Source organism: Bubalus bubalis, chromosome 20 (genome assembly GCF_019923935.1).
Source record: "Bubalus bubalis isolate 160015118507 breed Murrah chromosome 20, NDDB_SH_1, whole genome shotgun sequence".
NCBI classification, from domain to species: domain Eukaryota; kingdom Metazoa; phylum Chordata; class Mammalia; order Artiodactyla; family Bovidae; genus Bubalus; species Bubalus bubalis.
Genome location: NC_059176.1, coordinates 2,201,731 through 2,229,040, shown reverse-complemented (window position 1 = coordinate 2,229,040; position 27,310 = coordinate 2,201,731). Strand labels below are relative to the sequence as shown.

The following is a 27,310-nucleotide window of genomic DNA, read 5'->3' as shown; positions in this document are numbered from 1 at the left end:
CATGTCCTCCGAGGTGGCCGCGCGCCGCGACGCCAAGAAGCTGGTGCGCTCCCCCAGCGGCCTGCGCATGGTGCCTGAGCACCGCGCCTACGGCAGCCCCTTCGGCCTGGAGGAGCCGCCGTGGGTCCCGGACAAGGAGGTAGGTCGCGGCCGCCCGCCAGTCCCGGGACCCCGGCCGCTACCCCGGCCCTCTTGGCGTCCGCGCCGGCTCCCCGGGCCCGCCCGACCTCCCCGGGCCGGGCGCCCCGCGCTCGGCTCCCCGCGCCCCCGGCCCCGGCGGAGCTCCCTGGCGGATCCCCAGCTCCACCCCCGCCCGGGCGCTCCGCCTGGCCTTTTTCGAGGGTGCGCAGCCCCCCCACCCCGACATCCCTCCGTGATTCCGCCCGGGCCCTGCCCCCTGCGCCGTCGTCTGTGGACCGGCCGCCTCCCGCGGTCGAGCTGCTGGGCTGGAACTTTTCTGACAGTTGCCTCTTCCTCCCCGCGCGGGGACGTGGGGAGGGCAGCGTTTCTCTGCGATCGGCCCTCGGGCAGGGCCCTCGCCGTGGCCTGCGGTGCTGGGGGGTGCTGGGTGCGAGCGGGCGTCGCCAGGCGGGGCGTCTGCAGGGCGTCCTGCCTGGGGAGTCGCACCTGCTCCCGGCGGGGCGGGGCGGCACCTCTGTGCCCTTGTGTGCTGCGCTCAGGAGTTTGGACCGGATCCCGTAAGCCAGTGGCTCTCAGCTGTGCGAAGGCTGGCGGAGAAGCCTGGTGCGTTCCTGTCAATCTCGAGCGTCTAAGAGACGGGAAAAGACCACGCTTTGGAAACAAACTTTAAGTTACAGCCCCTCGTGTTCTAGCTGACCGCTTTTCCTCCCTGCCCCGGGAATCGCGGTGGCAAGTTTTCCGCAGGGAGGGGTGGGGAGGTACGGGAGGAATGCGTTCGGGTGTTTTCCAGGCACCGGAGAGCTCAGAAGCTAGGGAGGGGCGGTTGGCCCGCTGGGAAGACGGGGGAGGGTTCATTCCCTCCGCCCCCTTGTCAGCGAGCCCAGCCCGCGGTGCTCCAAGAGGGCAGGGCGCTGGGCGGGGGCCGCGGGGGTCACTGGGCTGGGCTCGCCCCGTCGGCCCCTCCTCTCGGGCCTCTTGTCGCCCCAGTTGTGCTCTTCCTTTTCTGCGTTTCTCCTCCGTGTGCTTGCGGTCTCTGAACTCGCGGAATGTACTTTTCCTCACACGGTGCCCTTGGTTAGTGCCGTTGAAAGGTGGTTAAAGAAAGAAAAAGGGAACATCACAGCTCTCATTCTCTAAGCCAGTGCGTGTCCGGGAGCTCGTTTAAATGAATCGGTGAGGGAGCCTGGCAGGTGTCATTACGGCTCAGAGGGAAGTCACAGCAGCACCGCCTGGCCTGGGAGGCGGCAGGTGAAGGGGCCGAGGTCCAGCCGATCGATCGTCTCCATCATGGGGGGCGGAGCCAGGACGGGCCAGTCGCGGGGCCCACAGCATCTCCACCCCCTCAGCCCAGGCCAGCCTGTCAGCCTTTTCTGGTGGTGTCCCCGAGGGCCATTTTAGACATTTCTTCCCCCGACTGATCCCCGTGAAATGCTCACAGCAAGGACCGTGTGTGAGTGGAAGCCGCCTGGATGCCCTGCACTTTGGCTCTTCAGTTCGCTCTGGGGCCCCTCTGTCCGTCTTCGGGGCCCTTTGTTCTTTCCTGAAATGACCCCCTTGCTGCCTCGGGTGTCCTCTCTGAGCAGCGGGGCGTGGGGGCCCAGCCTGGGGTCTGCAGGCTCCCGGGAAAGGTGGAGGAGTCAGGCAGAGGTGCTGTCCCCCTCGGCGCTCCCTCCCCAGTGGCAGTTTCTTGTGCTCTCCAGAAACACAGCCCAGTTTGCCGTCTCAGCAGCCAAAGAAGGCGGAGGGAGCTCTGAGGAGGGGAGGAGGCCTCCCAGTGGCCGTGACCCGAGTTTGAGGAAGTGCGTGTTGACATGTATTAGGCAGGGGCGCGTCTGCTGTGACCGAGGGGAGTGTTCTGGAGGAGAGCTGGCTGGGGTGGGGTAGCTCGGGCTGGGAGAGTCGGATGGAGGCTGGCTTCTATCTGATCTGGGGCGGCTTGGGGGAGGTGGGGGTTCCCCTGCTGCTGTCCCGGCTCAGCCCACCCTGTGCTTCCGGGGCCACGGGACAGCATGGGGGGGACATGCCGTCCCCGCTTCACCCCCTCCACTTGGCTGCATGGGGACGAGTGTCCAGTCATGTGTGGAACCGCCGGGCACCCATCGTTCCTTGGGGTCTGTCGACTGTTGACTTGGTGCTCAGCCCTGTGCCACCTTGGTACCTTGGGCCCATGGGGACATCCCTTACAGATGCTGGAGAACTTGGAGGTGTGCGTTATCTGTGACTCTTCTCAGAGGGGTTCCTGCCCTGAGAAATAACGGACTCTCTTTTCTGTGTGCCTCCAAGAGCTTGTGAGGTTGGGGGGGGCAGTGGGGGGCATGGGGGAGTGGCAGGAGTCCTGGGCCTAGCTCGGGCCTCGTGTGACTGTATCCACGTGTCCCCCAGCAAGGAGAGTGGGTGTGCAGCCGTCGGAGGCTGCTGTGGCCGGTGCACACGCGCCCTTTCCTGCCGTCCTGGGTGTAATGGCGGCAACGGTGGCTCTGTGCTCTTGTTTTGATGTCAGTTCAGTTCAGTCGCTCAGTCGTGTCCGACTCTTTGTGACCCCGTGGACTGCAGCTCGCCAGGCCTCCCTGTCCATCACCAGCTCCCGGAGTTCACTCACACTCATGTCCATTGAATCAGTGACGCCATCCAACCATCTCATCCTCTGTCATCCCCTTCTCTTCTTGCCTTCAGTCTCTCCCAGCATCAGGGTCTTGTCAAATGAGTCAGCTCTTCGCATCAGGTGGCCACAGTATTGGAGTTTCAGCTTCAGCATCAGTCCTTCCAATGAATATTCAGGACTGATTTCCTTTAGGATGGACTGGTTGGATCTCCTTGCAGTCCAAGGGACTCTCAAGAGTCTTCTCCAACACCACAGTTCAAAAGCATCAATTCTTTGGTGCTCAGCTTTCTTCACAGTCCAACTCTCACATCCATACACGACCACTGGAAAAACCATAGCTTTGACTAAACGAACCTTTATTGCCAAAGTAATGTCTCTGTTTTTTAATATGCTGTCTAGATTTGTCATAGCTTTTCTGCCAAGGAGCAAGCATCTTTTAATTTCATGGCTGCAGTCACCATCTGCAGTGATTCTGGAGCCCAAAAAATAAAGTCTGACACTGTTTCCACTGTTTCCTCATCTATTTGCCATGAAATGATGGGACCAGATGCCATGGTCTTCGTTTTCTGAATGTTGAGCTTTAAGCCAACTTTTTCACTCTCCTCTTTCACTTTCATCTAGAGGCTCTTTAGTTCCTCTTCGCTTTCTGCCATTAGGGTGGTGTCATCTGCATATCTGAGGCTATTGATAATTTCTCCTGGCAATCTGGATTCCAGCTTGTGCTTCATCCAACCTGGCATTTCGCATGATGTACTCTGCATGTAAGTTAAATAAGCAGGGTGACAATATACAGCCTTGATGTACTCCTTTCCCGATTTGGAACCAGTCCATTGTTCCGTGTCCGGTTCTGTTGCTTCTTGACCTGCATACAGATTTTTCAGGAGGCAGGTCAGGTGGTCTTGTATTCCCATCTCTTTCAGAATTTTCCATAGTTCGTTGTGATCCACACAGTCAAAGGCTTTGGCATAGTCAGTAAAGCAGAAATAGGTGTTTTTCTGGAACTCTCTTGCTTTTTCTATGATCCAGTGGATGTTGGCAATTTGATCCCTGGTTCCTTTGCCTTTTCTAAATCCATCTTGAACATCTGGAAGTTCACGTTCACGTACTGTTGAAACTTGGCTTGGAGGATTTTGAGCGTTGCTTTGCTAGCGTGTGAGACGAGTGCAGTTGTGTGGTGGTTTAAGCAGATAGTGGTCTCGACATCAGAGGCTCTGCAGAGGCAAATGGGGGACACGGGTGTGTCAAACAAGAAGCAAAGGTGGACTTGGGTGGGGAGGGATTATGTTTCAGAGGGTCATTGTGGGGTGGCTCTGACCAAGGGATCCACAAGCTGTCCAGGGGCAGACAGCAGGGGGCTTCTCCATGGGGGGCGCAGACCAGGCTTTGGGGAGCAGGGTGGGAGGGGCAGGCAGGGGGCAGCTAGTGTGATCTGATAGCGGTTCAGGCGCATCACCCCTGGACTGTCTCAGGCTAAGAGGTGGGTCAGAGTTCAAGGGCCTGAAGGAAGGAGAGATTAATGAAGGTTGCATCAAGTGAGGTTCACGCGCATGTCGTTTCGGTCAGTGAGGGGACCAGCAGGGCCGTGGGTCCCGCCTGCAGCCCCTGTCTGGCTTGTGGAGGGTGGCTGGGGTGTCTGTGCGTCTCCTCCAGGGCACGTGAGGAGGGCGCTCTTTGCAGGACGATTTCCGAGAACACTGCCCAAGGGGTCCCCGTCTCTGGCCTCTGGGATCCCAGGTGGATCCCTCGTGGTGGCCCCGCAGGCCTGCCCACTCGCTCAGGAGCTGCCCACGGGCCCCGTGGCCGGTGGGGCGCTCCTTCGGGAGGCATTGTCTGCGCCCGGGTTCTGCAGGAGAGGCGAGGCCCATCCTGGGAGGCGCCCGTCCCCCCTCTCCTCAGCCCCTGCCCCATGAACCGTGTTGGCAGATTCACCTCGTCCCTGGGGCTGCTGTGGGTCTGCTCCTCAGATTTCCCTGTGAGCGTGTCTTTTTAATATTTCATTGCTTCCCTCAGTTAATTGAGTTAAATCTTTGACATGGATTTATTTTGTATTTGTAGGAGTTTTTTTACTCTTTAAAAATGGTTGCTTTTCAACAAAGATGCGTTAATACGTGTAACTTTGAAACTTACCTTTATGATTTACTTCTCGAGGAGCCTGAGAAGCTCTTACGTGGGAGCCTGGCGTCTGGGAGGACAGCGTGGGCGGCGGTCCCCTGTCGCTCCAGCCTCAGAGGGAGGGCGGGCGGCTGTCCTAAAGCTCCATTCTTTCTAGTCGCTTCTCTTGAAACATTCCTTTAATCTCTCCAGTCTGTCTTCTGTTGTACTTTGAAGGAGCCACCTGAGCACTCCCAGGGCTCCCGGGGCAGCTGGTCTGCAGAGACCGCCGTCTCCGAGCAGTCCTCCAGGGCCTCTGCGCTGGGCTGCCAAGGGGTGCCCCACAGCTTCCGAAGGCCTCCTCTGTTCCGGCCCGGCTTCCTGTGGACCTTTCTGGTTTCTTCCTTCATCATCCCTTGTCGCCTCACTTAACCCCCTCCCCCCCCGGCATCGTCAGAAGTCTCCTGGTCTCCTGCATCTGCAGGGTGGGCGCCAGTCAGCTGCTGGCTCCCTGGAGCAGCGAGGGGTTGGGTCAGGGCTGCCCGGCTCTGACCCCTGGCTGCCCGCCCCCCCCCCACCCACCCTGTCCTCTCGTGGGGATCTGTGGAGACCCCTCCCCTTACCACCGGCTCCCTCCCCCGACTGTGGGGTGAGAGTCCTGGGGGGCAGCACACGGGCTCGTTATTGAGCTGGGGAAGGGGCAGCCCGGGGAGGATCTGGCAGTGGCCGCACGCCCGTGCACGTGTGTGTGTCTGTGTGTGCACACCTGTATGTCTCGGCTCATGGAGCTTCTCCCCTATCGCAGCCCCCGCCCGCCCCAGGGGTGCCGTGGGGACAGGCCTGGTGTGTGTGGCCTCAGGGGCAGGCGTCTCCGGGGCCTTTGGCCTCGCGGGGGGCGGGGGGCAGGCTGCTGGTCCCTGGTTTCTGGACCGTCTCCCGGATGGCGGTCTCCTACCCCGGGGCCTCTCCTCTGGGTCCAGTCAGCTGCTCAGGGTGCAGTGCCGGCCCGGGCCTGGGCTGGCGTCTCCTTTCAGTGTAGCTGATCTCAGACCAGGTATGAATTCTTGACTCTTACGTCTTCATCCGCAACTCTTATTTCTTTATTTAATTTTATTTTCATATCAAATCATTCTGTTCATAATTTTAAAAGCTTCTTTTCTCTTATATAATCCCTAGGAAAATTACCTTGTTTAAAAATCTGTTTTCTGAATAATCTCATTGGTTTATTTAGATTAATACAAAAAGTCTAGCTCACTAATATTTTTCAGGGATTGTATTTTACCTTCTGCTGTGGTCTTAGTTTAGAACTTGGTCTCTCAGTTGCTCAGATGTGAGCCTCCCGGCAAGGGGGGAGCTGGGTCAGCCTCCACGACTGCACCCTCATCCCGCGGACTCTGCGGCAGATGTGTGAGGGCACAGAAGGGTGTGGCACACAGAGGCCCTGCCCCGGGTGGAGACCTGAGTGCCAAACACGGAAGGTTCCAGAAGTGACAGGGAGAGGCAGTGGCGGGGCTGGTGGGGGCAGCAGCCCTGGGATTCGTCAGCTCATGCCCAAGGCGGGCAGACCCTGCGGGTGATTCTGGAGGGCCAGGCCCTGTGTCCTGGCGGGAAAGCCGCTGAAGAACAAAGAGAAAACAAGAAAACATCAGTCACGGGATCACTTAAAGCTTAGATGGCTGCTCAGTGCAGGGCCATGGCGGCCTGAGGCAGGGGGCATGGCAGCCTGCTGCAGGGGGCATCTGCAGACTGGCCTTGCCCACCACCCTCCCCTGGAGAAGGGTACTGGACCTTTAGGCCAACCGGGAACCGTGGGCCGGCCCTGCCCTGAGTTGGGCCTGGGGGGAGGGGGAGGGTGTCAAGGTCAAGCCCTGTGTTGGGAGCGAGAGCAGAGCCTGCCTGGGTTCTGGCTGCCCCAAGTGAAGCCGGCAGAGGACGCCCAGGGCAGGGCGGCGGGGTTGGGCCTGCTGGCCAGGACTGACTGGGGGCGGGCGGGTTAGGCGACGGTCACACGGTCAGGGCGCCCGGCCCCCTGACCCGTGGCGGCATTTCCGGTCCCGCATCTTTGCAGTGAGAAGCTTTCCCACCGCGGAGGCCGGGCCTTGCCACGTGGGGACAGCCCGTCCCCACGGTCAGGTGACAGGTCTGGGCGCTCGTGTGGTTGTGGCTGGGTGGTGACGTGGCCGTCTCCAGGCTGGGCCCTGGCCGGTGCTGGGAGCACTGTCCCAGGCTCCCCTCCGGGGCCCCGGGCAGCCGGGCCTGGCCCCACCTCTGCCGGCTGACCGCTGCCCCAGCTGCGGTGTCTCCTGGCCGAGCCTGGGTGCTGGCGGGCGGGGGCTCCCGGAGGAGCAGGCCGCGCGGCCTGACCCCTGTCCCCTTGTTTCCTAGTGCCCGAGGTGCATGCAGTGTGACACCAAGTTTGACTTTCTCACCAGGAAGGTGAGCTGGGCGGGGCAGGAGGGCGGCCCAGGTGCGGTGTGGGGGCGGGGCCCCTCGAGGCATCGCGGCGGCCGCTGGTGCCCGCGGTCTGCGGGGTGCTCACGCCCGTGCCGCGTCCCCAGCACCACTGCCGCCGGTGCGGGAAGTGCTTCTGCGACAAGTGCTGCGGCCAGAAGGTGGCGCTGCGGCGCATGTGCTTCGTGGACCCCGTGCGGCAGTGCGCCGGGTGCGCGCCGGTGTCGCGGCGCGAGGCAGACTTCTACGACCGGCAGCTCAAGCTGCTGCTGAGCGGTGAGCGCCGGGCAGGGGGGCGGTGGGTGGGACTCCGCCGGGTGTGGTCCCAGCCGCCCCGGGGCTCCGGGCGGGCGGAGCCCCCAGGACCTGGCAGCCCTCTCTCCCACCCCCGGCCCGCAGGCCCTCCTGGCCGGGCTGCTCTGGGGGTCCCCTGGGGGCGGGTCAGCGCCCTGCGATCCGGCCTGGGGGAGCCCCAGGCGGCGCTTCTGGCCTCCGGCATTGCACCCCGACCCCGTCACACCCTTCCCGCCGCCGCCTCGCCCCCTCCTGCCTTCTGTGCGTGTCCCTGGCCTGGAGGGGGCGGCGCGGGGGGCTACCGCGTGCTCACGTCTGGTCCCCTCCGCAGGAGCCACCTTCCTCGTGACTTTCGAGAACTCCGAGAAGCCGGACACGATGGTCTGCCGTCTTTCCAGCAACCAGAGGTGAGGGCGGGCGCTTCTCCCCTGGCACTGGGCGCCCGGAGCCTCGGAGGGCCGTGGCACGGACGCCTCTGTCTGCTGCAGGTTCCTGCTTCTGGACGGGGACGGGGACGATCACCGCGAGGTGGAGGTGGCGCGCATCGCTGCCGTGCAGATGCTCACGGAGGGCCTCCATCCCGGAGGTAGGCGCCGCGGGCCGGGGGGCTCCGGGGCTCCACTGGCGGGCGTGTGAGGCGGAGAGGAGGTTCCCTGGACGTGCGCTCCGCGCTCTTCCTTACCGTCTCTCGGGCTGGCATCACCCGGTTCCCCAGAGACTGCGGCGGGGCCCCCATCGCCGCCGCCCCCCAGGGTCTGCGGAGACGGCCCTCCTCGGGGAGCTCGACCCTCTCCCCCGAACCCCCCTCCTGAGCCTCGGGTCCGAGCGCGGAGGCTGACCCAAGCCCTCTCTCTGATTTCTGACCGGCCTTGCTGTCCTCGCCTGCCTGCCTGCCTGCCTGCCTGCCGTAAAGACACTCTCTCTCACACCAGCCTCCCCGCCAGCCGGCCTGCCGCCGAAGGTCAGCGTGTCTGCGGGGCGGGGAGGGGGGCTCTCTGAGACACTGGGCCTGAGGCGGCCAAACCGTGAAGCCGTCTGTCCCCTGGGCTCGGCTGTTCTCTCCTGAGGGGGAGCCCTGCTCGGCGGCCAGTGTCTGCCGGCCCCGGCCGGGGGAGGAATGGGGAGCCGACTGCGGGGCGCGGGGAGCCGGTGGCGGCTTGCGAGCTCCGTGCGGCCGCTTCGGGGGCGGGGTTCCCCGGGGGCGGGGCCGGGGCTGCTGGCGCCGCGCCCCCTTGTGGTGGCGGCTCCGGGAGCGCAGGGAGCCCTGCTCTGCCCGGTTTCCTGGAACCATCAGTGCTCAGAACGTGTTCCGGAGCGGAGGTGCGGGGGGCGGTGGAGGGCAGGGAGGGTCCCCGCGCCTGCGCTGTCCACAGCAGGGTCGCCCACTTTCTGTCGAGGGTCGGGATGAACGTGGGTTCAGCCCTGCCGGCCACAGGCTCTCAAAATGCAACACAGTCACAGGAATCAGGAAAGCCCCCTTCCAGGAGCAGGTGGTGGGCAGAACGCAGTGGGCTGCCCCGGAGCGGGGGTGTGGGTCGGGGGGTGGCGCCCCTTCAGAGAGCCCGGGCCGGGGTGAGCCGGCTGACACAGCTGGGACCGCGGCTTGTGAAAAAAGCCTTGCAGGCTTGGCACTTCGGGCTGGGTTCTGAGCTGCGGGGACTGGCGTCAGGCGGTTGTCGCGCAGTCACCCCCCAAAGACAGCCTTCCAGGAGCCCGTGTCCTGCGGTGGCGTGGCTCCTCCGCCTTGACTCTGGTTCTCGGCGGTGGGGTGGGTGTGAGGCCAGCACGACAGGCGGGCGTAGCCTCGCGCAGGGTCTCAGCCATGGGGCACAAATGTTTGACCCGGGCCCCTGCCCACCCTGTGAGCTCAGGGTCGGCCACCAGGCAGCCGCCGCCCTGACACAGGCCCCACCGAGAGGTCAGCTGTGAGGCCAGCACCAGGGTCAGGGAGAGGGCGCCCAGGCCACTGCTTTGGGGCAGCTGGCACCCTGGTGCTCAAGGCCACTTGGGGCATCCTTACCTTGTTCCCACTCCAGGAGGCAACGCGAGGGCCACAGGCATGACCCTGCAGTACACGACCCCGGGGGCGGAGGGGCTGACGCAGCTGACGCTGACAGCCGGCGAGGACCCCGACGGCAGCAGGAGGCAGGCGTCGGCGTGGCTGGCGGCCATGCACAAGGTACCTGCTGCTCCGCGCTCTCCCGCCCCCGCCCCGCCGAGGTGCCTCCACCCGCCTCAGCCAGGCACATGCCTTTCTTTCTGGTCACCTTGCAGGCGGCCAAGCTCCTCTACGAGTCTCGGGACCAGTAACTCCACACGGGCTGGACGGTCCGCTTGGGGCAGCAGCACCTGCTCATGGGCGCATAGGCACGACTAACCCTACAAGTGCTGGAGACGCAGCCAAGCCCTCAGAGCCTGCCTAGTGCAATATCGGTTAACGCTCCAGACCATGCACGCTTTAGAACTTGTCTGACACTTGTTGATACCTAACTGCGGGGGGAGAGGCTGAGCTACACTACTGCTAATACTCTCTGCCTTGTTTTTACAAGTGCCCATGTTTACTAGAAGGTTCTGGTTCCCTGATGCTCACTGGTCCTTCCACAGACGTGATCCGGGCAGTGGTCCCCTGGCCTGATGGGTACTGGTGCGCTTCTCGCACTGCCCGCTCGGCGTGTCACTAACCCAGGGCCACAAACAAACCCCGACACTTCACTGGGGAAGGAGCATGCTTTGTATTTTGTACTTCTCACTTTCTATTTCACTTTAAAATAACTGTACAACAATTTGTATATAAAGCTTACGATTAAAACTTATTTTGAAAGTAAGGATCAGGCCTTGCCTCTGTGTGTCCAGACAACCCGAGCTTCCCGCTCAGCTCAGCTCCGGCTCCAGAACACAAGACTCGAAGCCGCCCGTGAGAGACAGCGTTTATTGCGTGCATGTACACCCTCGGCACAGGCTGCCCGCGGGTGCTCCTTGCTCGTGAGCACACTGTGTACAATCGGTGCTCCAAGGATCTACACATGTCCATACGTAAATTACACACGAGACTCGTACATGGAAATTAAAGCTCAGGGCCTGGACTTTAATGAGGAAAAAAAAAAAATTTCCAACATGGTTTTGATAGTTTCGAGTGGTTTAGTCAAAAAATACTTTTGGTATATAAAAGCCTGTACGTACAGTTCAAATCTCGGGCAAGCGCCTCACTGTAAGTCTGGAACCAGGGCAGAGGGACCGGGGAGTCTAGCCCCATCCACCTGCCCCCTGCCCGGGCCTTCACGGCGCCGGGAGGGGCACGGGCACTGGGGCAGCGGGAGGCCGCAGGAAGGCGGCGCCGCCGCGTTGAAACTTTTGACCCGGTGGTGTCACTTGGTCCTAAGGCTCCTTGTGCCTGTGGCCTGTTGGTGACCTAGACTGAGGCCTGGAACGGGAAAGCAGCCCACACCTCAGACACCCCGCTAGACAGGCCTCCACACAGGCTCCTTTGGTGATGAGAGAAGAAACGCACGCGAGGATGGCGCCGGGCTTCTGACTTCCGGTGGACAGGAGGGCAGGGCTCCAGCGAGGGGCACGCCTCACAGCTGGCAGGCTCTCTGGGGGGTGCTGGGGCAATACTGGGGTGAGGGGGCCTTGGGGCCCACGTCCATAAGAGCATCGTCTTCATCGGCAACCAATCGGGGGTCAACGACAGGGCTTCTTATTGGCAACACGGGTGGTGGTTTAGAAAGCTGGGTGTTTATTTGGATTTACAGTAATTGGCAAAATTCAGTCTCCTTGGAGGTGAAGGCCTCTGAGCCGAGGGCAGACCCTCACCCGGGGGCCCTCACACCGCGGAAACGGTCTGCTGTGGGAGCCCCTGAAGCTGCGTCCAGCGTCCACTTCCGGGAGATGGCCAAGTCAGCCTGAGCCGCTCCCCACCGCTGGCGAGCCTGTGCGGTGCTGCCGGGGGCACTCAGGCCAGCGTCCGCTGTCGGGGTTTGATCCGTGGATACAACTGGGAGGCAATGGACAGGGCTTAGGACGAGGGGACAACTGCTGGGCAGGGGCCCTGTGCCGAGGCCAGGCTGATGCTCAGAGGCCGCCCCCCTCTGGAGACACCCTACTAACGCCCAGAGGCCCCGTGCCTTTTTCTCTCAGGGCACTCGGGACCACCTAAGGTACCGGTACTGTCTGTAAGGCCCCCAAAGGTGCCTTGCAGGTGTCCAGTGACTGCAGGACGAGAGCAGCTGCCAGCCCACTGGGCGCGGAGCCGAGAGCAGAGGGAGGCCCAGGGCCTGAGGGGCCATCGGTGCAGAGGGCGCAGCCTGCGGGCCCCGGGAGCAGAACACGCTGTGAGCAGCCCTCATCGAGGGGCTCCAGCCTCCCCACAGGCCTCCCCCAGAGCAGATGCCCCCTGACCCGCCCCACTCCCTGCGGCTCCCAGGAAGCATGGAGAAAGGCAGTCTTGCCCCCAGGGTCTGAGCAGTAGGAGGGCCCCGCCCCCAGCAGTAGGAGGACTCCAGCACGGCCTTACCCCCAGCAGGTTCCTGGGCACGTAGCCCTCCCGGTCCCCGAGGCGAGCCCACCACCAGTCGGTCTCGACCTCGTCCTTGCGCCGCAGAATGGTGAGTGCATCCCCTTCGCGGAAGGTCAGCTCGTCGCTGTTCTGGGCCTCGTAGGTCCACAGGGCATACACCACGCCTTTGTTCATCACGCCCAGCTTCTCCTGCACGCCTGGGACAGGAGAGCCGACAGTCAGGTCTGCAGGGCAGGCTGCTGAGGGCCCACGCCAGGCTTGGAGACGCCACTGGCCTTGGGCAGCCCGCTGGGGCTGCAGCAGAGCGCTTAGAGGCTGGGCTGGCTGCCGCCCCCAGAATAACGCCACCAGTCCCTTCCATGTCCCAGCAAGAGGCCCGCGGCAGAAGCTTCACGTCCAGAAGCAAAGGTGCGTTCATGCTAAGTTGCTTCAGTCGTGTCCGACTCTGCAACCCTAAGTAACTTGGCCCACCAGGCTCCTCTGTCCACGGGATTCTCCAGGCAAGAACACTGGAGTGGGTCACGGTGCCCTTCTCCAGGGAGAAGAAAAGGTGCTGTTTCTTAGAGTGAAACTTAGAACCTACAAGCCCATGACTGAAGACCCGTGTGCCGCTCTTGGGGGTGGGAAGCATGCTCCACCAGAGCAACAGGCTGCCGCCTCCCGGCACAGGCGTCCCCTGCCCCCCGAACAGCCTGTCTTGGGGGCTGGGCCTGGGGCACTGCCCTTCTGTGCATCACTATCCACAGAGTGGGGACTGAGACCACCCGGGATACCGCCCTCGAGGCCTCGCTCTGGGCTGCTGCGTGCCCAGGGCATCCTGGCCGCCCTATCCCCCTCCTCTGCACAGAGAACATCTGGCAGAGAGGGGAAGACTTTGTTTTGGGCAACTCAGCATGGAATCCTGACCGTGAGAATGTGACAGGTCTTCAGGGATGAGCCCAAGGGCCGTAGTGACCTCTGTTCCCAGGAGACAGACTGGGCTTTCCAAGGGTGAACTCGGGGCTTCTCTCGGCCCAGGCAGTGGCATGGCGCGTGCCTACCACGGCCCAGGAACAGCACCCAAGGGCGTGTGCCCACGCCCCTACCGTATAGAAACTGGGAGCACTGGATGTAGCCCTCTTCCATCTCCTCGCACTTGTCCGCAGCCGTCTCGATGTCGCTGATGGTGGAGGCGAAGATGGCGGCGCCGCTCTCCACCAGCTGCTTGCAGAGGTGGACGCTGTTGCAAGAGGCGGCGCAGTGCAGGGGCGTCCTGCGGGGCACAGGGAGGCCTCACGTCCTGCCGGCGGCCCAGGTCCCGGGCGGCCTGCAGGGCGCGTGCTCACCGCCCAGCCAGCTGCTGTGTTGCTGCCTTTGCAGGGGCCTGATTCTACTTCCACGTTTACAATGGACACACAGACCATACAAACACACACACCGCCCCCAACACACCACACCCACACCCACACCTCAAAAGGCTGGGTGGTGAGCGGACCGAGAAGCAACCTGTAAACTGCGTGTTCGTGGTGTGACGTGAACATGCCCTCACACCATGGACGTGGCCCTCACAGCAGCTGTGATGATAACGGCTGTACGTTACGACGATATAAGAAACATGTTCACAGGCGGCGGCACAGACTGCGGCCTGAGGCTCACAGTCAACCGCATGGGTCCCTCCACACAGGCTTTCTGGCCGCTTGAGAACAAATGGTTCCGTGGTCAGCCGTGTGACAGGCATGATCACAGCGGAGCCTTTGGCAAAACCAGCGCGAGAACGGAGGTGGCCGGGAGGAGGCGCCGCCCCGGGTGCGGCCGTCCTGTCTCCTTTCCTCCTCTGCCCCCACCCACCCCAGGGCCTCACCAGCCGTCGCTGTCGGCAGCATTCACGTTGACCCCGAAGTCCAGCAGGAACCGCACGATGTGGTGGTGGCCGGCACAGACGGCGTTGTGCAGGGGGGTGATGCCCTCGTCGTTGGGCTTGCTGGGGTCCTCCACCTACGACACGGGACATGGCACATGAGCCCCGCCAGGCGCCGCCAGGGCCGCTGCCCCACACACGCACGCGCTCACCTCGTAGATGACCCTCTGCACCAGGTCGAACTCCCCCTCCAGAGACGCGTCCAGGAGCAGCGCCAGCGGGTTGAAGCGGACCCGCAAGCCGTGCCCCGTCCGCTCTGAGTTGGGCTTCTTCAGGTTGGTCCGCTTGCTCTATGGGGAGGAAGTGTGCTTTGGATTTCAAAGCGACCCCACGCAAGCAGGCTGGGAGCGGAGTGGAGGAGGCAGGAGGAGGGGTCCTAGAGCTCAAGGCAGAGCTCCACCTGCAGAGCCTCCGCCTGCAGCCCCAGCGAGCAAGAAGAGGGCACTGCAGACCAGCCTGCGCCCGGCTCTCAGGGGCAGCTCTGCCTTGGGGGCCGGCTGTCCCTGCAGGTGTCCGAGGGAGGCAGCGAGGGGAACCTCAGAGCTGAACTGCCCCTGCCCTGCCAAGGGGCTCAGGGCAAGAGGTTCCCACCTCCCTCTGCTCCTTCAGCACCGCTCTGCCCCCAGCGCTCTGTTTAGTAGGGTCTCCTCCCCTAGCTGACTGCCCTGATCCCAGCGACGCCCCCCTTCCTCAGGAACCCTTGGGCCCCCGGGGCGAGCCTGGCTCCACTGCCCAGCACCACCCGACCCAGGTGTGTCCCTGACCAGCTCTGGCTGGCTGGCCAGGAAGCCGGTGCCCTGGTCTAGGGCGACACCCACCGTAGAGGCCAAGGACAGCGGCACAGCTGGGGGCGCCTGCTCCTCCCCTGGAGAGGGGGCCTCAGCCCCAGGGCTGGGGGCCTGCTCGGTGGACGGGGCCGTGGCCACGTTGTTGTTGTCATCCTCGGCCGGCTCAGCCGTCTGGTGGGTGTTCGGGGGACAGAGCAGGCCCTCAGGTTCAGGGGAAGGGAGCCGGTTGTCGTTGGCGTCAGAGGCGGGGGCGGGCTCGGCGGGGAGCGGGGCGGTGGGCGGGGCGGGGCCAGCCTCGCCCAGGTTCCCATTGGCAGTGGCATTCCCATTGTCCACGTCAGCCAAGGAGCCCAGGAAGTCCTGCGAGGGGCTGGGCTGGTAGAAGGGGGCACCCTCCATGCCGCCAGCCAGCGTGTTGAAGCGCTGGTACAGCAGCTTCTGGATGTTGGGCCCACCAGGGCCCTCGGGCTCTGTGATGGAGCTGCGCTTCTTCAGGGGCCGCGGCGCGTTGGCCAGCTTCCTGCGCAGGGCCTCCAGGTCGGCGTCGCTCTGGTAGCGCAGCGGCGAGTGCACGATGGGCGTCAGCTTGGTGGGGCTGAGCGGCCGTGGCAGGCTCTCCACGGCCCCATCCCCGGGCGGCGCGGGGCTCTCGGGCTCCGGCTCCTTCTCGGCGCTCTCCCCAGGAGGCGGGGGTTGCGTGGCACCCGGGGCCAGCGAGCCATGCAGGAAGGGCAGCGGGGACGGGGACGTGGAGCCAGATGGCAGAACTGGCTTCCCGTACACTGGGGAGACAAGCCCAGCACTCAGCACCTGCCCACCAGAGGCCACAGGAAAGCCACGGGAACCGTGAACTCCTCCCTGGGGAGGGGGACTCTACTTGATTGGTGTGTACGGAATCAGGGCTTTTTCAGATGCAAAAAAGAAAAAGGCTGCAAAGTGGCCTACCCACAGTAAAGAGGCACTCGCTGTTTGCTAGCCAAGGAGAACCACATGACCCTGGGGCTGCGCCACATGGCGAAGACCACAGGCCGCCTCAGGAAGGAAGGGCCCCTGTGGCCCTGGTGCTCCTCGGCCCCAAGGCCAGAGCCTGCCACAGGTCAGGGCTGGCATTTCCACCTGGGCCCCCTGGGGAGCCTGGAGATTCTCAAACTAGATTCTGGAAACTGCAGCCCACACGGGAGAACTCTGAGGAGACCCCAGACAGTGCTGAGGCCCAGATCCTGCCGACCAGGACGAACCACCATCAGCCTCCACACGCAGGAGCCAAGCTCTGTTCTCACACCTGCCTCCCCAGGAGACTGGGGCGGACTTCCCTGCACCCAAACCAGGGCTCTATGTCCCTGTGGGCTCTGCGAGAGGACCCCAAGGTAGCAAAACCCTTCCCTCATATCACCCCCAGGGGCCTGGTGTGGCGACTGCTAGGGGGCCAGGGGATCAGGTCCAGGCAGACCCCCATGACGCCAGCTCCCAGCTAAGTCCTGCACAAGTCACTAAAAAGCAGGAGAAAAAAGGGCAAATTCTGAGATGTCAGCCTTCTACGGCCTGGATTTCCTGAGTAACGTGGGCAGGCCGGTGCTCAGACGGGAAGTCAGGGAGCGGGGGTCTACCAGCAGAACCGCTCTGTGTATGTCATCTTTATCCCCCGCTCACACAGACGCCCACAGCCACATGTCACTAGGAATCAAGTCTAACCCTAAACAGCCTATGGCCCGGAACTCAGGGTACAGACTGGCATTTTCTGAAACAGGATTTCCCAGCCCCAGGAGGAGGAGTACATGCCCAGCATACCTGCTTTAACCGACTTATTCACGGTGCTGTGTGCTGCTGGCTGGTAATTCTTAGGTGGTGTGGCTTGCTGGAGGTACATGGAGTATATGGAACTTGAATTCACCGTCTGGGGTCCTTTCCTGGGGGACTGTGGCCTCGACCCTTTATCAGCCAGGAAGGGCCTAATGGCCACAGTCAGCGGGAGTTCAGGTTTGCCGTCTCCGGCTGGAAAGGAAGGCAGCCCTGCCGGCGGGTATGTGGGACTCGGGGGCACAGAAATCCTCTGCTGAATCTGCTGCGAGGAGCCCGGCTGGTGTGGGCCACCCGCAGGGGGCAGCGGGGCGGGCTTCTGCCGACTGGGAAGGCCTGCGCTGGGCCTGGGCAAGCTGCCCTCCTTCCTCCTCTCCAGGGAGTTGGTCGAGCCCGGGCCCACAGGGGCAGGACTTGGGTACGTCCCATAGCTCGGGGGCAGCGGCTTGCTGACACCAGGCAGGGGGGGTGGCACTTTGCCGATCTCCATGCCCTAAATCAAGACGTTAGAGAGGAACACAGAGTCAGCTTCTGACAAGCTCAGCATGTTTCCACCCCCTGTCACAGGAGTACAAAGTAGGACTGTCCTTCCAAAGGGCCCGTGAGCAGGTGCGGGCACGCCGCGGGGGGTCACAAAGCAGGGTGATAATCCTGACCACAGGCCTCCCACGCACGCCCAGCCCACGTGCTCAGGGCCGTGAACTCCTTCAGACTTGGATACGACATGGACACTAACAGGATTAATTTGCCTCACGACACCTCCTACCCCTTAGATGAAGACGAAGGCTGAAGAGGGGTATGGTCAGCTATGGGCTTGTTTGTGTTCTGGACAAAGACGGATGGCCTACCAGCTTCTCCGGGGCACTCAGGGCTGACAGGGACACGGGCTGGCTAGAGACGGCCCCCTGCTTGAGCGGCCCCTCAGTACTCGCGTCCTTCCAGTCCATGCTGGCCATCTGCGGCGGTCTCACCGAAGAGCTAGAATTCTGTTTTAAGGTCGGCCAGTTTCCATCATTGGCTTGAAAAGAACATAGAATTTAAGTAAAATTTTTCTTAAAATTAGTTGAACCAATGTAAGAATAACCCTCTGCCAGAAGCAAAAATCACCTCTGAGACACCACAGTCTGATGGAGCCACGCGGGCAGCTGCCAAGGGCAGCCTCTGCCGAGGGGCCGCGCCAGCACCCACGTGGCTCTCACGTGTGCAGAGACTCATCGACCAAGCACACGGATGCGCCAACCCCGGCGAGGGGCCAGAGGGCTGGAGAAACATTCTCAGCTCCCACTGAAATACAGGTCAAACCCATTACATCCACACCAATGAGCAAAACAAGCGTTGGCACCGGGTTTTCAAACACTGTTTACAAATACAGTTACACACAGCAATAAAAAAGATTTATCTTTTGACTTTGTAATAGGTTTGACTTGTACTGCTTCCGGGATTAGAAGAAAAATTTGACTTTAGTCTGTTAGAAATTTCCATCCTCTGAAAATAATTCATGATCACAGGAGAGCGGTACAGTTCCCAGTGATTGGAGTAGCAGGCCATCAATCTGCTGCGGTGATGAGAAAGCCAGTGAACCCAGGTTCTCAGGAAAGCCACTGAAAAGGCACACTGTTTAACAGCGTTTTCCAAACTGAGAAAGGGTGCAGAAGCATCCCCCGGTGGGAGAGGCCGGCTCTCAGGGAGTGAGGGCCAGGCCTCTCTGCAGTGGCAGGGGCTGGACTGGAGGGGAAAAGGGACGCCCGGGGCACTGTCCAGACCCTCCTGCCACCTGCCAGCACAGCAGGGGTGGCTGAGGGGTGGCTGGGCAACCACCCTCCCGGACAGCTGCTCTGCTGCAGCTTGTACCGCGCCTGGTGAGGGGGGGGGGGGCACGGACTCGCGCGGCCTGGAGAGGGCCTGAGGGCACCGGGCAGCGGCACCTCCGAGGCAGAGTCTGCCTGTGGCTGCGGCACTGGCGCCCACTGCCTCCCTGCCCAGCCCGGCCCGGCTACCAGCCCTGGCGAGCTCCCCCAGGCCTCAGGCCAAGCCACCCCTCTGCTCGCTGCAGGCCAGGCTGCTCCCCGTACAGGTGTGCACGCTCTCGCGCCCCTTGGCGCTCCCAGGCTGGGCCATGTGGGCCACAGACATGCAGTCTCACCAAGGATGCGCTGAGGGCAAACCCTGGGCTACGGGGCAACAAGCAGAGCTGACTCGGGAGGGGCGGCTGGCCCTGCTAAGGTCACAGGAAACGCGGCTGCCAGCCACTCCCGAGGCGCCAGGCCCACAGGAGAGTCTGGAAATCAGGCACAAAGGCACTGGCGAGGGACTAGGACTTCTCTTTCTTCAGCATGAGGCAGGAGGTGCAGAAGAAAGACCCATTTATTCTTGTTAGCAATGGTCAACCATCTGAAAGTGTGATGGGAGATTCCTGCATGAAGTGAAAACTAAAAGCCTCATAATGAACTCAGAAAATCACCTTCATTCCGTAAAAGCAAAACCAGAACAGCCCTCTGGCCGACACCTGCCAGGCCCCTCCTAAGGGGGTCTGGGTTCCGGCCCAGCCTGGACGCCACTCCTGCCTGGGAGGTGGGGACCAGCCCCGTGCGGCAGCCTCTGGTCGGGTCTGAGCGGGGAGCAGCCTTTGTCAGTTTGGAAGCACTGCGGATTTGGCAGCGTTACCAGAGCTCCCCAGCGGGCCTGCCGGCCAACATACGCTTTGCAAACGGGCTCGTGGGGCACTGCGACGGGCCGCAGCCAGGCCTGGCATCGAGGTCCGACACTGTCCATGAGCGGGTCGCTCTGGGTTGACCACGGCCATCTGTGCAACACGGAACCAGAAGGACAGCCGAGGGCACATTAGAGTCTTCCGGGAGCCTTCTCACTGAGGCTCTCCACCCGGGCTGTGGGCTGGCACGGGGCCCCGTGCCCACTCACCCTGCAGCACAGAGGGGGCAGGGCTGCGGCCGAACCCTGGGGACACGGCCTCCCGGCCCCGTGGGGGGCTCCTCCTGGTGGCTCCGGCCAGGCAGACCAGCACACGCCCATGAAGAGGAGGGAACTGCGAGCCACCGGCAGCTCGGGCGGGCTGGCAACGTTTAAGCTGAGCAGGACCTGGCTGTGCTAATTACCTGCCATCGGACCCAATGACCATCTACTCCCACCATCGGGTGGGTCAAATGATAAAAACAGCTTATTGATGAAAGCTGCACGTCAAGATTCATGCAGGTTACGTGTGCCATGTGGCTTCTGAGACACGGCCACGAAGGGACCTGTGCCAGGGCATGTGGCCCAGGAGGGCTGGGGACGCCTCATCCTGCTGGGGTCAGGGCAAGCCCCGGGTCCTCCCGCGGCCGCTCAGACCAGGCGCCAGGCAAGCGGCCAGCGGCGCACAGACGGGCCAACCGCCGCTCGTGAAGCCTGCCGGCCGTCCCGCCGCCGCGAGTGCTGAGCGCCAGCCGCGCCTGCGCTGACTCCCCGTGACGGGTGGCCCCGCCGTGGCGCCTTCCCGCCCAGCACCAGCACCGTACGTGTCAGGGTCACACATGGCCTCTTGATGTGCTGTCTTCCTCTGAGAAAGGAGTGTGGACTCCCCGTGGAGACCAGGGCTGTGCTCGGCTGGAAAGCCGGGGCGCTGCAGGGACCCCATGTCCTCAGGGAGGTTATGCACCGCACGGAGCCGGAGGCCTGAGTCCGGTCACACCGCCAACTCAGGGTGGTGAGGGCCAAAGGGATGCTTTGTGGACTTTCTGATGGACGGAGCCTGTGCTGGGGGGGAGGCAGGGCAGCTACAGCAGTGATCCGCAGCCCCGGCGGCACCAGGGGCCGGTGTGTGGGAGACACTGCTTCCACGGACCCGAGGCGAGGGGTGGCTTCGGGGTGATTCACGTGCCTTATGCTGACTGTGCACTTCTTTCTAATCTCATGCCACCGCCGATCTGACAGGAAGTCCCGGCCCATGGCCCTGAGGCTGGGGACCCCTGAGCCACAGGGCTCTGCCCCTGGGGAGGCAGCTGGGTCAGGACAAGCAGCCCAGCTGCAGGGAGGCGCCCCTGCTGGCCACCAAGTGCCCTCAAGGGAAAGAAAACCTGTGGTGGTAGAGACCCAGGTCTTAACGAAGCTGTTTTCAGAAACCAGAGTAAGGATGGTGAGTCCAAAGAAGGGCCCACTCTGGTCTCAGGACTGTCGTTGCCGTGGTGGCGCGCAGCTCCCTGAAAGCTGCCCGAGATGGCGATGTGCCTCGGGGGACACTTCACCAGGGCTGCAGTGCGAGGTGGGCCCCTCTGAGGCCTCTGCCCCCCGGTTCTCCTCCCTGCCTCCCTGCTCTCCCCAGAAGAGGGCCAGGGCCACTCACTGGATTTGGACCTTCCGTGGGCAGCACTCGAGGCGACGGTGAGGGACTGGGGCTTCGCCGGGTCTCCGGGGGCAGGGCAGCTGCCGGGGCTGGGCACCTGGATGTACGGCCCCACCGCCGCCACCCTGCCAGGCGCGCTCAGGGGCGACTGAGGCGACGATGTGCCGTTCACGCGGCTCAGCTGCAACATGGAGGAGAGAAACAGTCAGGAGAACTGTCAGCCTAATATGACGGACGGCTCAGACCCGAGCCACGTGTCAACAGCTGCACGTAGGAAGCTCCACCAGCCTGGGAACCCAGTGCCTAGAAAGGGTGAGACCTCCGGAAAGGGCCCTGGCCCAGTCCTGTGTGGGTGATGCCTTGATAACACCGACCTGGGTGTAAGCGGTAAAAACCAGGAGCTGAGCGGAGACAGAGCAGCCCCCGGGGACCCCTCGCCTGGGCAGGCAGAGAGGCCCCGTCAGAGCCTGAGCTCTGGGCCTGGCCCCTCCCACCCAGTCACTGTGCTGCCATGGCGAGTGACTGAGCGCTTCTGAGCCTCTGCGGCCCTGTCTGAAAAGCTGGGGGAAGGGCTGTCCCAAGGACTGAAGGAGACACGCAGGACACAGCGACAGGGTCTGGACGGACAAGACTCTGAGCAGCTCCCTGAAGGCAGCTCTGCCCATCTCAGCAAGGACACTGGTCCCGTGACACTGCCCCGCCACAAGAGCGTGCAGACCAGAGATCTGATGGGGAGACACGGACCCTCAGAGTTCCCCAGACAGGCTGGAAGTGAGACATGCATGCCTCTCCCACAACTGTTTGCAAAAGTCTGCATGCGTGAGCATGTGTCACTGGAGAAACGGTCCATGATTTAAAAAAAAAAGTAGTATTTATTTTCGTTGCTGCGTGTGGGTCTTTACTTGTGGCATGAGGGATCTAGTTCCCTGACCAGGGATCGGACCCGGGCCCCCTGCACTGGGAGTGTGGAGTCCTAACCACTGGACCACCAGGGAAGTCCCAGGGTCTGTGATTTTGACAGCTGCTCAAAGGTGCCAAAAACCTTTGGGTTGGAGACACATCTCTGCAGGAGCACCAGCCTCTTCAGGGAGATGCCCTGACGTATCAGGTTCAATAAGCAGTAATGTCTGTATAGCCCTTTGGAATGGTTAATTTTACCCATCAACGTGGCGCGGCTGTGATGGTGTTTTTAATAACATTTAAATCAACAGACTGTGACTAAAGCAGATTGCCCTCCATAATGTGCTTGGGACACCCCATCAGTTGAAGGCCCTAGAGGAAAAGACTGAGGTCCTTGGAGGCAGAGGGAGTTTTGTCGCAGACAGCCTCAGACCTAGGCTGCAACACCAGCAACTCCCTGGGTTCTTCAGGCCGTAGGCCGGCTGCGCAGAGCTGGGGTGTACCAGCCTCCACGCCTGCCTCAACAGCTCCTGACAGTGAGGTGACTGACTGATCGAGCTCCACACAAGCTGCACAGAGGACTGCTCCACCATCACTAAGACTGAAACGTAAGCAAGTGTGGGGCAAGGGCACGCCTCCTCTCCATAGTCTCTGGGAGAAAAGGCAACCATTACCTGAAACCAGGGCGTTACACAGAGAACCACTGACCTCTAGGCACCCTGGTTAAAAGAAAACAGTGCAGACATGTAGCCCAGAGCCTCTTCAGCTGAGACCACTGCACACGAGGCCCCCGGCACCCGTCCTCCTCTGGGCCGCCCCCCCTCCACCCCACCCGGGGAGCCCCTGGCGCCCAGCCCTCGCCTCCTGAGCTGCCCCGAGGATGCTGGTCCACCGCCAGAGCAGCTCACAGTGAGGACGAGGGACTCCTGGGGCACCATCCCAGCTGCCGGGCCACCCACTCCCCTTCCACTGCTGAGGGGCGCGGCCGGTCAGCTCTGCACTGAGGCCCTGCTCCCCCGGAGCCCACAGCACCGCTGGGGGAACACGGAGCCAGCCAGATGCCACACACAGCGGGGCCCATGCTCCCATACGCTCCCTGTGATACAGACACTCATGAAGTGCTGGGAGCAACAGCAAGACTCGGGGAGCTCTACTGACAACAGGGCTGGAAAACGTGAACGCGGGCCCTGGGATACAGAGGACCACCAGAAGCTACACAAGGAATAATGTGCTGGCCGGAAATACACCCAGGTTACAGTTAAACAGAAAAAGACTAGCCACAGAACAGTATAAATGATGTAAGTGAGAGTGAAAGTGGCTCAGTCGTGTCCAACTCTCTGCGATTCCATGGACTATACCGTGCATGGAATTCTCCAGGCTGGAATACTGGAGTAGGTAGCCTTTGCCTTCTCCAGGGGGTCTTCCTGACCCAGGGATCGAACCCAGGTTTCCCACACTGCAGGCGGATTCTTTACCAGCTGAGCCACAAGGGAAGCCCAAGAACACTGGAGTGGGTAGCCTATCCCTTCTCCATGGGATCTTCCGAACCCAGGAATTGAACCAGGGTATCCTGCATTGCAGGCGGATTCTTTACCAACTGAGCTATGATGTAATTCCTACAATTCCATTTTCAATTAAAAATTGAATACTTTTCTGTCTATATTAAGCAAAAGACTGGCACCATTAACAAGTATCATCCCTGGAGAATGAGGAGGACAACAGGATGTCCAAGTCTCTTTAAACATTTCTGTTCTGTTTAGGGGGCTTCCCAGGCAGCACTATGGTAAAGAACCTGCCTGCCAACGCAAGAGACGTAAGAGACACAGGTTCCATCCCTGGGTTGGGAAGATTCCCTGGAGGAGGGCACGGCAACCCACTTTGGTATTCTTGCCTGGAGAATCCCATGGACAGATGAGCCTGGTGGGCTATAGCCCATAGGGCTGTAAAGAGTCAGACACGACTGAAGTGACTTAGCACATACTGTTTTAACTTTCTTCCAGTGAGTATTCATTACCTTTGAAAGTCAAAATACTAAATAAAGATTTTTTAAAAGCACTAACCCCTTATACAGCACTTTGCTCAAGAGTTTACAAAGCCCTTCCACATGGGTTACCTCCAAGAACCCTTACAGCAGCCCTCAGCTCACAGTAAGTGCATCAGGCACACAAGGCCAAGGACTCTATGCGCACAGCCTGAGCCGTGACTCCAGGGCCCAAAGCTCCCCAGTGGAGGGAGACGGAGCCACCTGGGGAGGGTGCATGGTGAGCAACAGCAGTCTGGGGTGCAGACGGGTTGGTTGATCCCACACTCCAGGAACAATTGTCTTTGGGAACAAGAACTTACTTCTACTGACATTTTTTATGGTTTACGGCCAGTTCGTGCTCTATCAGCTATGGCAGTGGGGGGCAGCAGGGCGGCCTTACAGCAAAGATGTACACTCTGAGGACGAACCATTTGCAGTGTTTTATCTCACAGAAATATTTTCTTTTGCACATGCCTGAGTTTTCTTCCCGTACAGACGCTCGCGCAGCTCGCTGATCCGCTTGTCCATCATGGCCACCTCCACGTTGCGTTTATTCAAGAGCTCCTTCTGCTGCTGCAGCTTTGAATTCTGTTCCTGGTTGAGCTGGTTACGAATCTGCAGAACAGAAAATACAATGTTTATGATCTGTATTCATTAAAAGGTCAAATTCTCATTGTTAGGGGGGTTAAAAAAAGGAAGAAGAAAAAAAGCAACATTTGGTTCTTATGTGTATTTACATACAGGCATTATCCCAGGTGCGAAATAGTTTACAGGTACAGCAGGGATGAAGCCGGAATTCTTATGGAACAAAAAGAGAGCAGATATCCACAAATGTGTCTTCAGAGTGTACAGAGGACTAGTGGGAAACAAGCCTGTGGCCCTAGGGAGCTGGGGTGGGAGGCCACTTCAGTGACCCCATCCTGGACACGCCAAGGGACCTAGGGAGAGGCGTCTGGTTCTGCCCCACACAGGAGACCCATGGACAGTCCGAACACCAAACTGAATGTTCTTATATCATTTTTAAAAATTGCTGCACACAAACTCTTAATTGTGGCATGTGGGATCTAGTTTCCTGACCAGGGATTGAACCCAGGCCCTCTGCACTGGGAGCTTGGAGTCTCAGCCACTGGACCACCAAGGAAGTCCCTTTTATGATATTTTAATGGGTTAATCAGAACTTTAAAAATATGAAATGGAGAACAGAAAACATCACAGTGCACTGCGCACCAGAGGCTAATGAGCACTGTCGTGTCCAACTCTTTCAGATGCACACAGGTACCAGTACATATAAGAGGAACTCAAAAGCCTCTTGATGAAAGTGAAAGTGGAGAGTGAAAAAGTTGGCTTAAAGCTCAACATTCAGAAAACGAAGATTATGGCATCTGGTCCCATCACTTCATGGGAAATAGATGGGGAAACAGTGGAAACAGTGTCAGACTTTATTTTTCCGGGCTCCAAAATCACTACAGATGGTGACTGCAGCCATGAAATTAAAAGACGCTTACTCCTTGGAAGGAAAGTTATGTCCAACCTAGATAGCATATTCAAAAGCAGAGACATTACTTTGCCAACAAAGGTCCGTCTACTCAAGGCTATGGTTTTTCCTGCGGTCATGTATGGATGTGCGAGTTGGACTGTGAAGAAGGCTGAGCGCCGAAGAACTGATGCTTTTGAACTGTGGTGTTGGAGAAGGCTCTTGAGAGTCCCATGGACTGCAAGGAGATCCAACCAGTCCATTCTGAAGGAGATCAGCCCTGGGATTTCTTTGGAAGGAATGATGCTAAAGCTGAAACTCCAGTACTTTGGCCACCTCATGTGAAAAGTTGACTCATTGGAAAAGACTCTGATGCTGGGAGGGATTGGGGGCAGGAGGAGAAGGGGACGACAGAGGATGAGATGGCTGGATGGCATCACTGACTCGATGGACGTGAGTCTGACTGAACTCCGGGAGTTGGTGATGGACAGGGAGGCCTGGTGTGCTGCGATTCATGGGGTCGCAGAGTTGGACACGACTGAGTGACTGATCTGATCTGATCTGACCAGCACATACACACTGGTACCAGACAGGAGGTAACATGTACTTTTTAAGTTTGACTGCAGTCAAAAAGTTGGAAATGCATATAAATAAATATAATACATTCATCACATTTCATCAAAAGAATTCTTAAAAACTGCACTTTTTAACAATTGCTTAAAAACATAAAAAGTAATAAATTCTTATAACACTTTATTTCATGCCATTTTAATATTGTAATGTTTATATTACAGAACTTAATGGCAGCCATCAGCCAGTTTATTCCCTGTGATTAAAAATCCCCATTTCGTCAAGTGATAGAATCCTTTATCTAGCAAGTGCTAATAGAAGCACAAATCTTGCTTCTGGCGTGACAAGCCACCTGCTGCACGCCTCCTGAGGGCGGCTGACGACCGTGTCCTCCCTAGATCCACCCTGGTCCCCAGTGTGACTGCACCAGTCAGGAGGCTGGGCCTTCATGGTGGGGTTGTAAGAGGAGGGAGAGAAAGCAGAGTGGGTGAGGACACAGCAAGAAGGCAGCCAGGAAGGGACCCTCCCCGTGAGCTGAGTCTACAGCACTCTGATCTGGGACTTCCAGCCTCCAGAACTGTAAGACAGACCTGTCTGCAGTTTTAAGGCAGCCCAAGCTGACAAACACAAGGATTTAACAACAGGCATCAATCTTGTCAAAACACAGCTTACACAAAGGCCTTAGGTATCATCTGAAGCTTAGTTCTTTACCAGTTCATTATATTGCCAATTAAATTCATATCAAATTTCTGTACTAAAAGCATGCTCAGTGAGAGAAGTCACTCACAGAGAACTACAACTGCATGACTCCATTCATACGGAATTTCCAGAACAGGCAAATCCATAGAGACGGAAAGCAGAGTCACGGCTGCTTAGGGCTAGAGGGGTAGGGAGTTGTGGGGTGATGGTGAAGAGGCGTGGGGTTTCTTTTGCAAGTGGTGAAGATAGTCTAAAATCGACTGTGGTGGTGGATGCAGACTCTGTGTAGATACTGAAACCACTCACTTGTAAACTGTAAATAGGTGTATCATAAACTATGAACTATAGCTCAAAGCTGTTCAAAACATTCTTTTGCGCTGAATACATTTGGTGCCTACTATTAAAGTAGAATTTATTCATTTTCAATTTCTGAGGTTTACAGCCTGCATCGGAAGGACGCCCAAAAGAAGGACATTTTAACAGAATCATTCCTCAAACTCAGGGGAGTCACCTGGAGCTCCTGGTACAGTCTTTTCAGCTCCACTGCTGCCGGTCCTGTCAGCTTGCCACTGTAAGGCTGGAACCCGTTCAGTTTTCCCTTCTTTAAATCTTCTAATTGTTGACTGAGTTGATCAACTCTTAAAATTGCAGTCTGTACTTCCTGCTTCTTTTCCTGGAACATGGCACTGAATCTTTCTATTTCAGCAGCTGTAATTTCCCATCAGTAAATA

At 59.8% G+C, this 27,310-nt stretch overlaps 2 protein-coding genes across 12 annotated transcripts in view; one reads left to right on the top strand and one right to left on the bottom strand.

The window, feature by feature from the left end:
* Nucleotide 1: 1 nt before the first annotated feature.
* ZFYVE21 (zinc finger FYVE-type containing 21) lies at nt 2-10,404 on the top strand. Of its 4 annotated transcripts, none has more exons than XM_025271413.3 (8): nt 2-139; nt 7,220-7,270; nt 7,393-7,561; nt 7,911-7,986; nt 8,068-8,165; nt 8,493-8,540; nt 9,616-9,758; nt 9,854-10,404. In XM_025271413.3, the coding sequence occupies exons 1-8, from the start codon at nt 2-4 to the stop codon at nt 9,887-9,889; spliced, it is 759 nt and encodes a 252-aa protein (XP_025127198.3). In that variant the 3' UTR covers nt 9,890-10,404. The 4 variants fall into 4 exon arrangements, with proteins under 4 accessions (XP_025127198.3, XP_025127199.3, XP_044789198.2 ...); XM_044933263.2 differs by lacking the exon at nt 2-139 and adding an exon at nt 641-744; XM_025271415.3 differs by lacking the exon at nt 2-139 and adding an exon at nt 786-1,591.
* Nucleotides 10,405-10,637: 233 nt separating this feature from the next.
* The window catches only part of PPP1R13B (protein phosphatase 1 regulatory subunit 13B), a 76,365-nt gene continuing 59,692 nt past the window's right edge, over nt 10,638-27,310 (bottom strand). For 3 of the 8 annotated variants that reach the window (XM_044933244.2, XM_044933245.2, XM_044933248.2), the window contains 12 exons: nt 27,091-27,287; nt 24,311-24,451; nt 20,914-21,094; nt 19,276-19,380; nt 17,426-17,595; nt 16,569-17,070; nt 14,811-15,562; nt 14,145-14,282; nt 13,936-14,069; nt 13,181-13,347; nt 12,093-12,292; nt 11,595-11,883 (listed from right to left, as the gene is read on the bottom strand). In XM_044933244.2, coding sequence (XP_044789179.1) covers nt 11,713-11,883; nt 12,093-12,292; nt 13,181-13,347; nt 13,936-14,069; nt 14,145-14,282; nt 14,811-15,562; nt 16,569-17,070; nt 17,426-17,595; nt 19,276-19,380; nt 20,914-21,094; nt 24,311-24,451; nt 27,091-27,287 — 2,858 coding nt within the window. In that variant the 3' untranslated portion in view covers nt 11,595-11,712. Of the gene's footprint in view, nt 11,574-11,594; nt 11,884-12,092; nt 12,293-13,180; nt 13,348-13,935; nt 14,070-14,144; nt 14,283-14,810; nt 15,563-16,568; nt 17,071-17,425; nt 17,596-19,275; nt 19,381-20,913; nt 21,095-24,310; nt 24,452-27,090; nt 27,288-27,310 lie in introns of those variants that run through there. The other 5 variants (XM_044933247.2, XM_044933251.2, XM_044933250.2 and 2 more) reach the window with 5 other exon arrangements.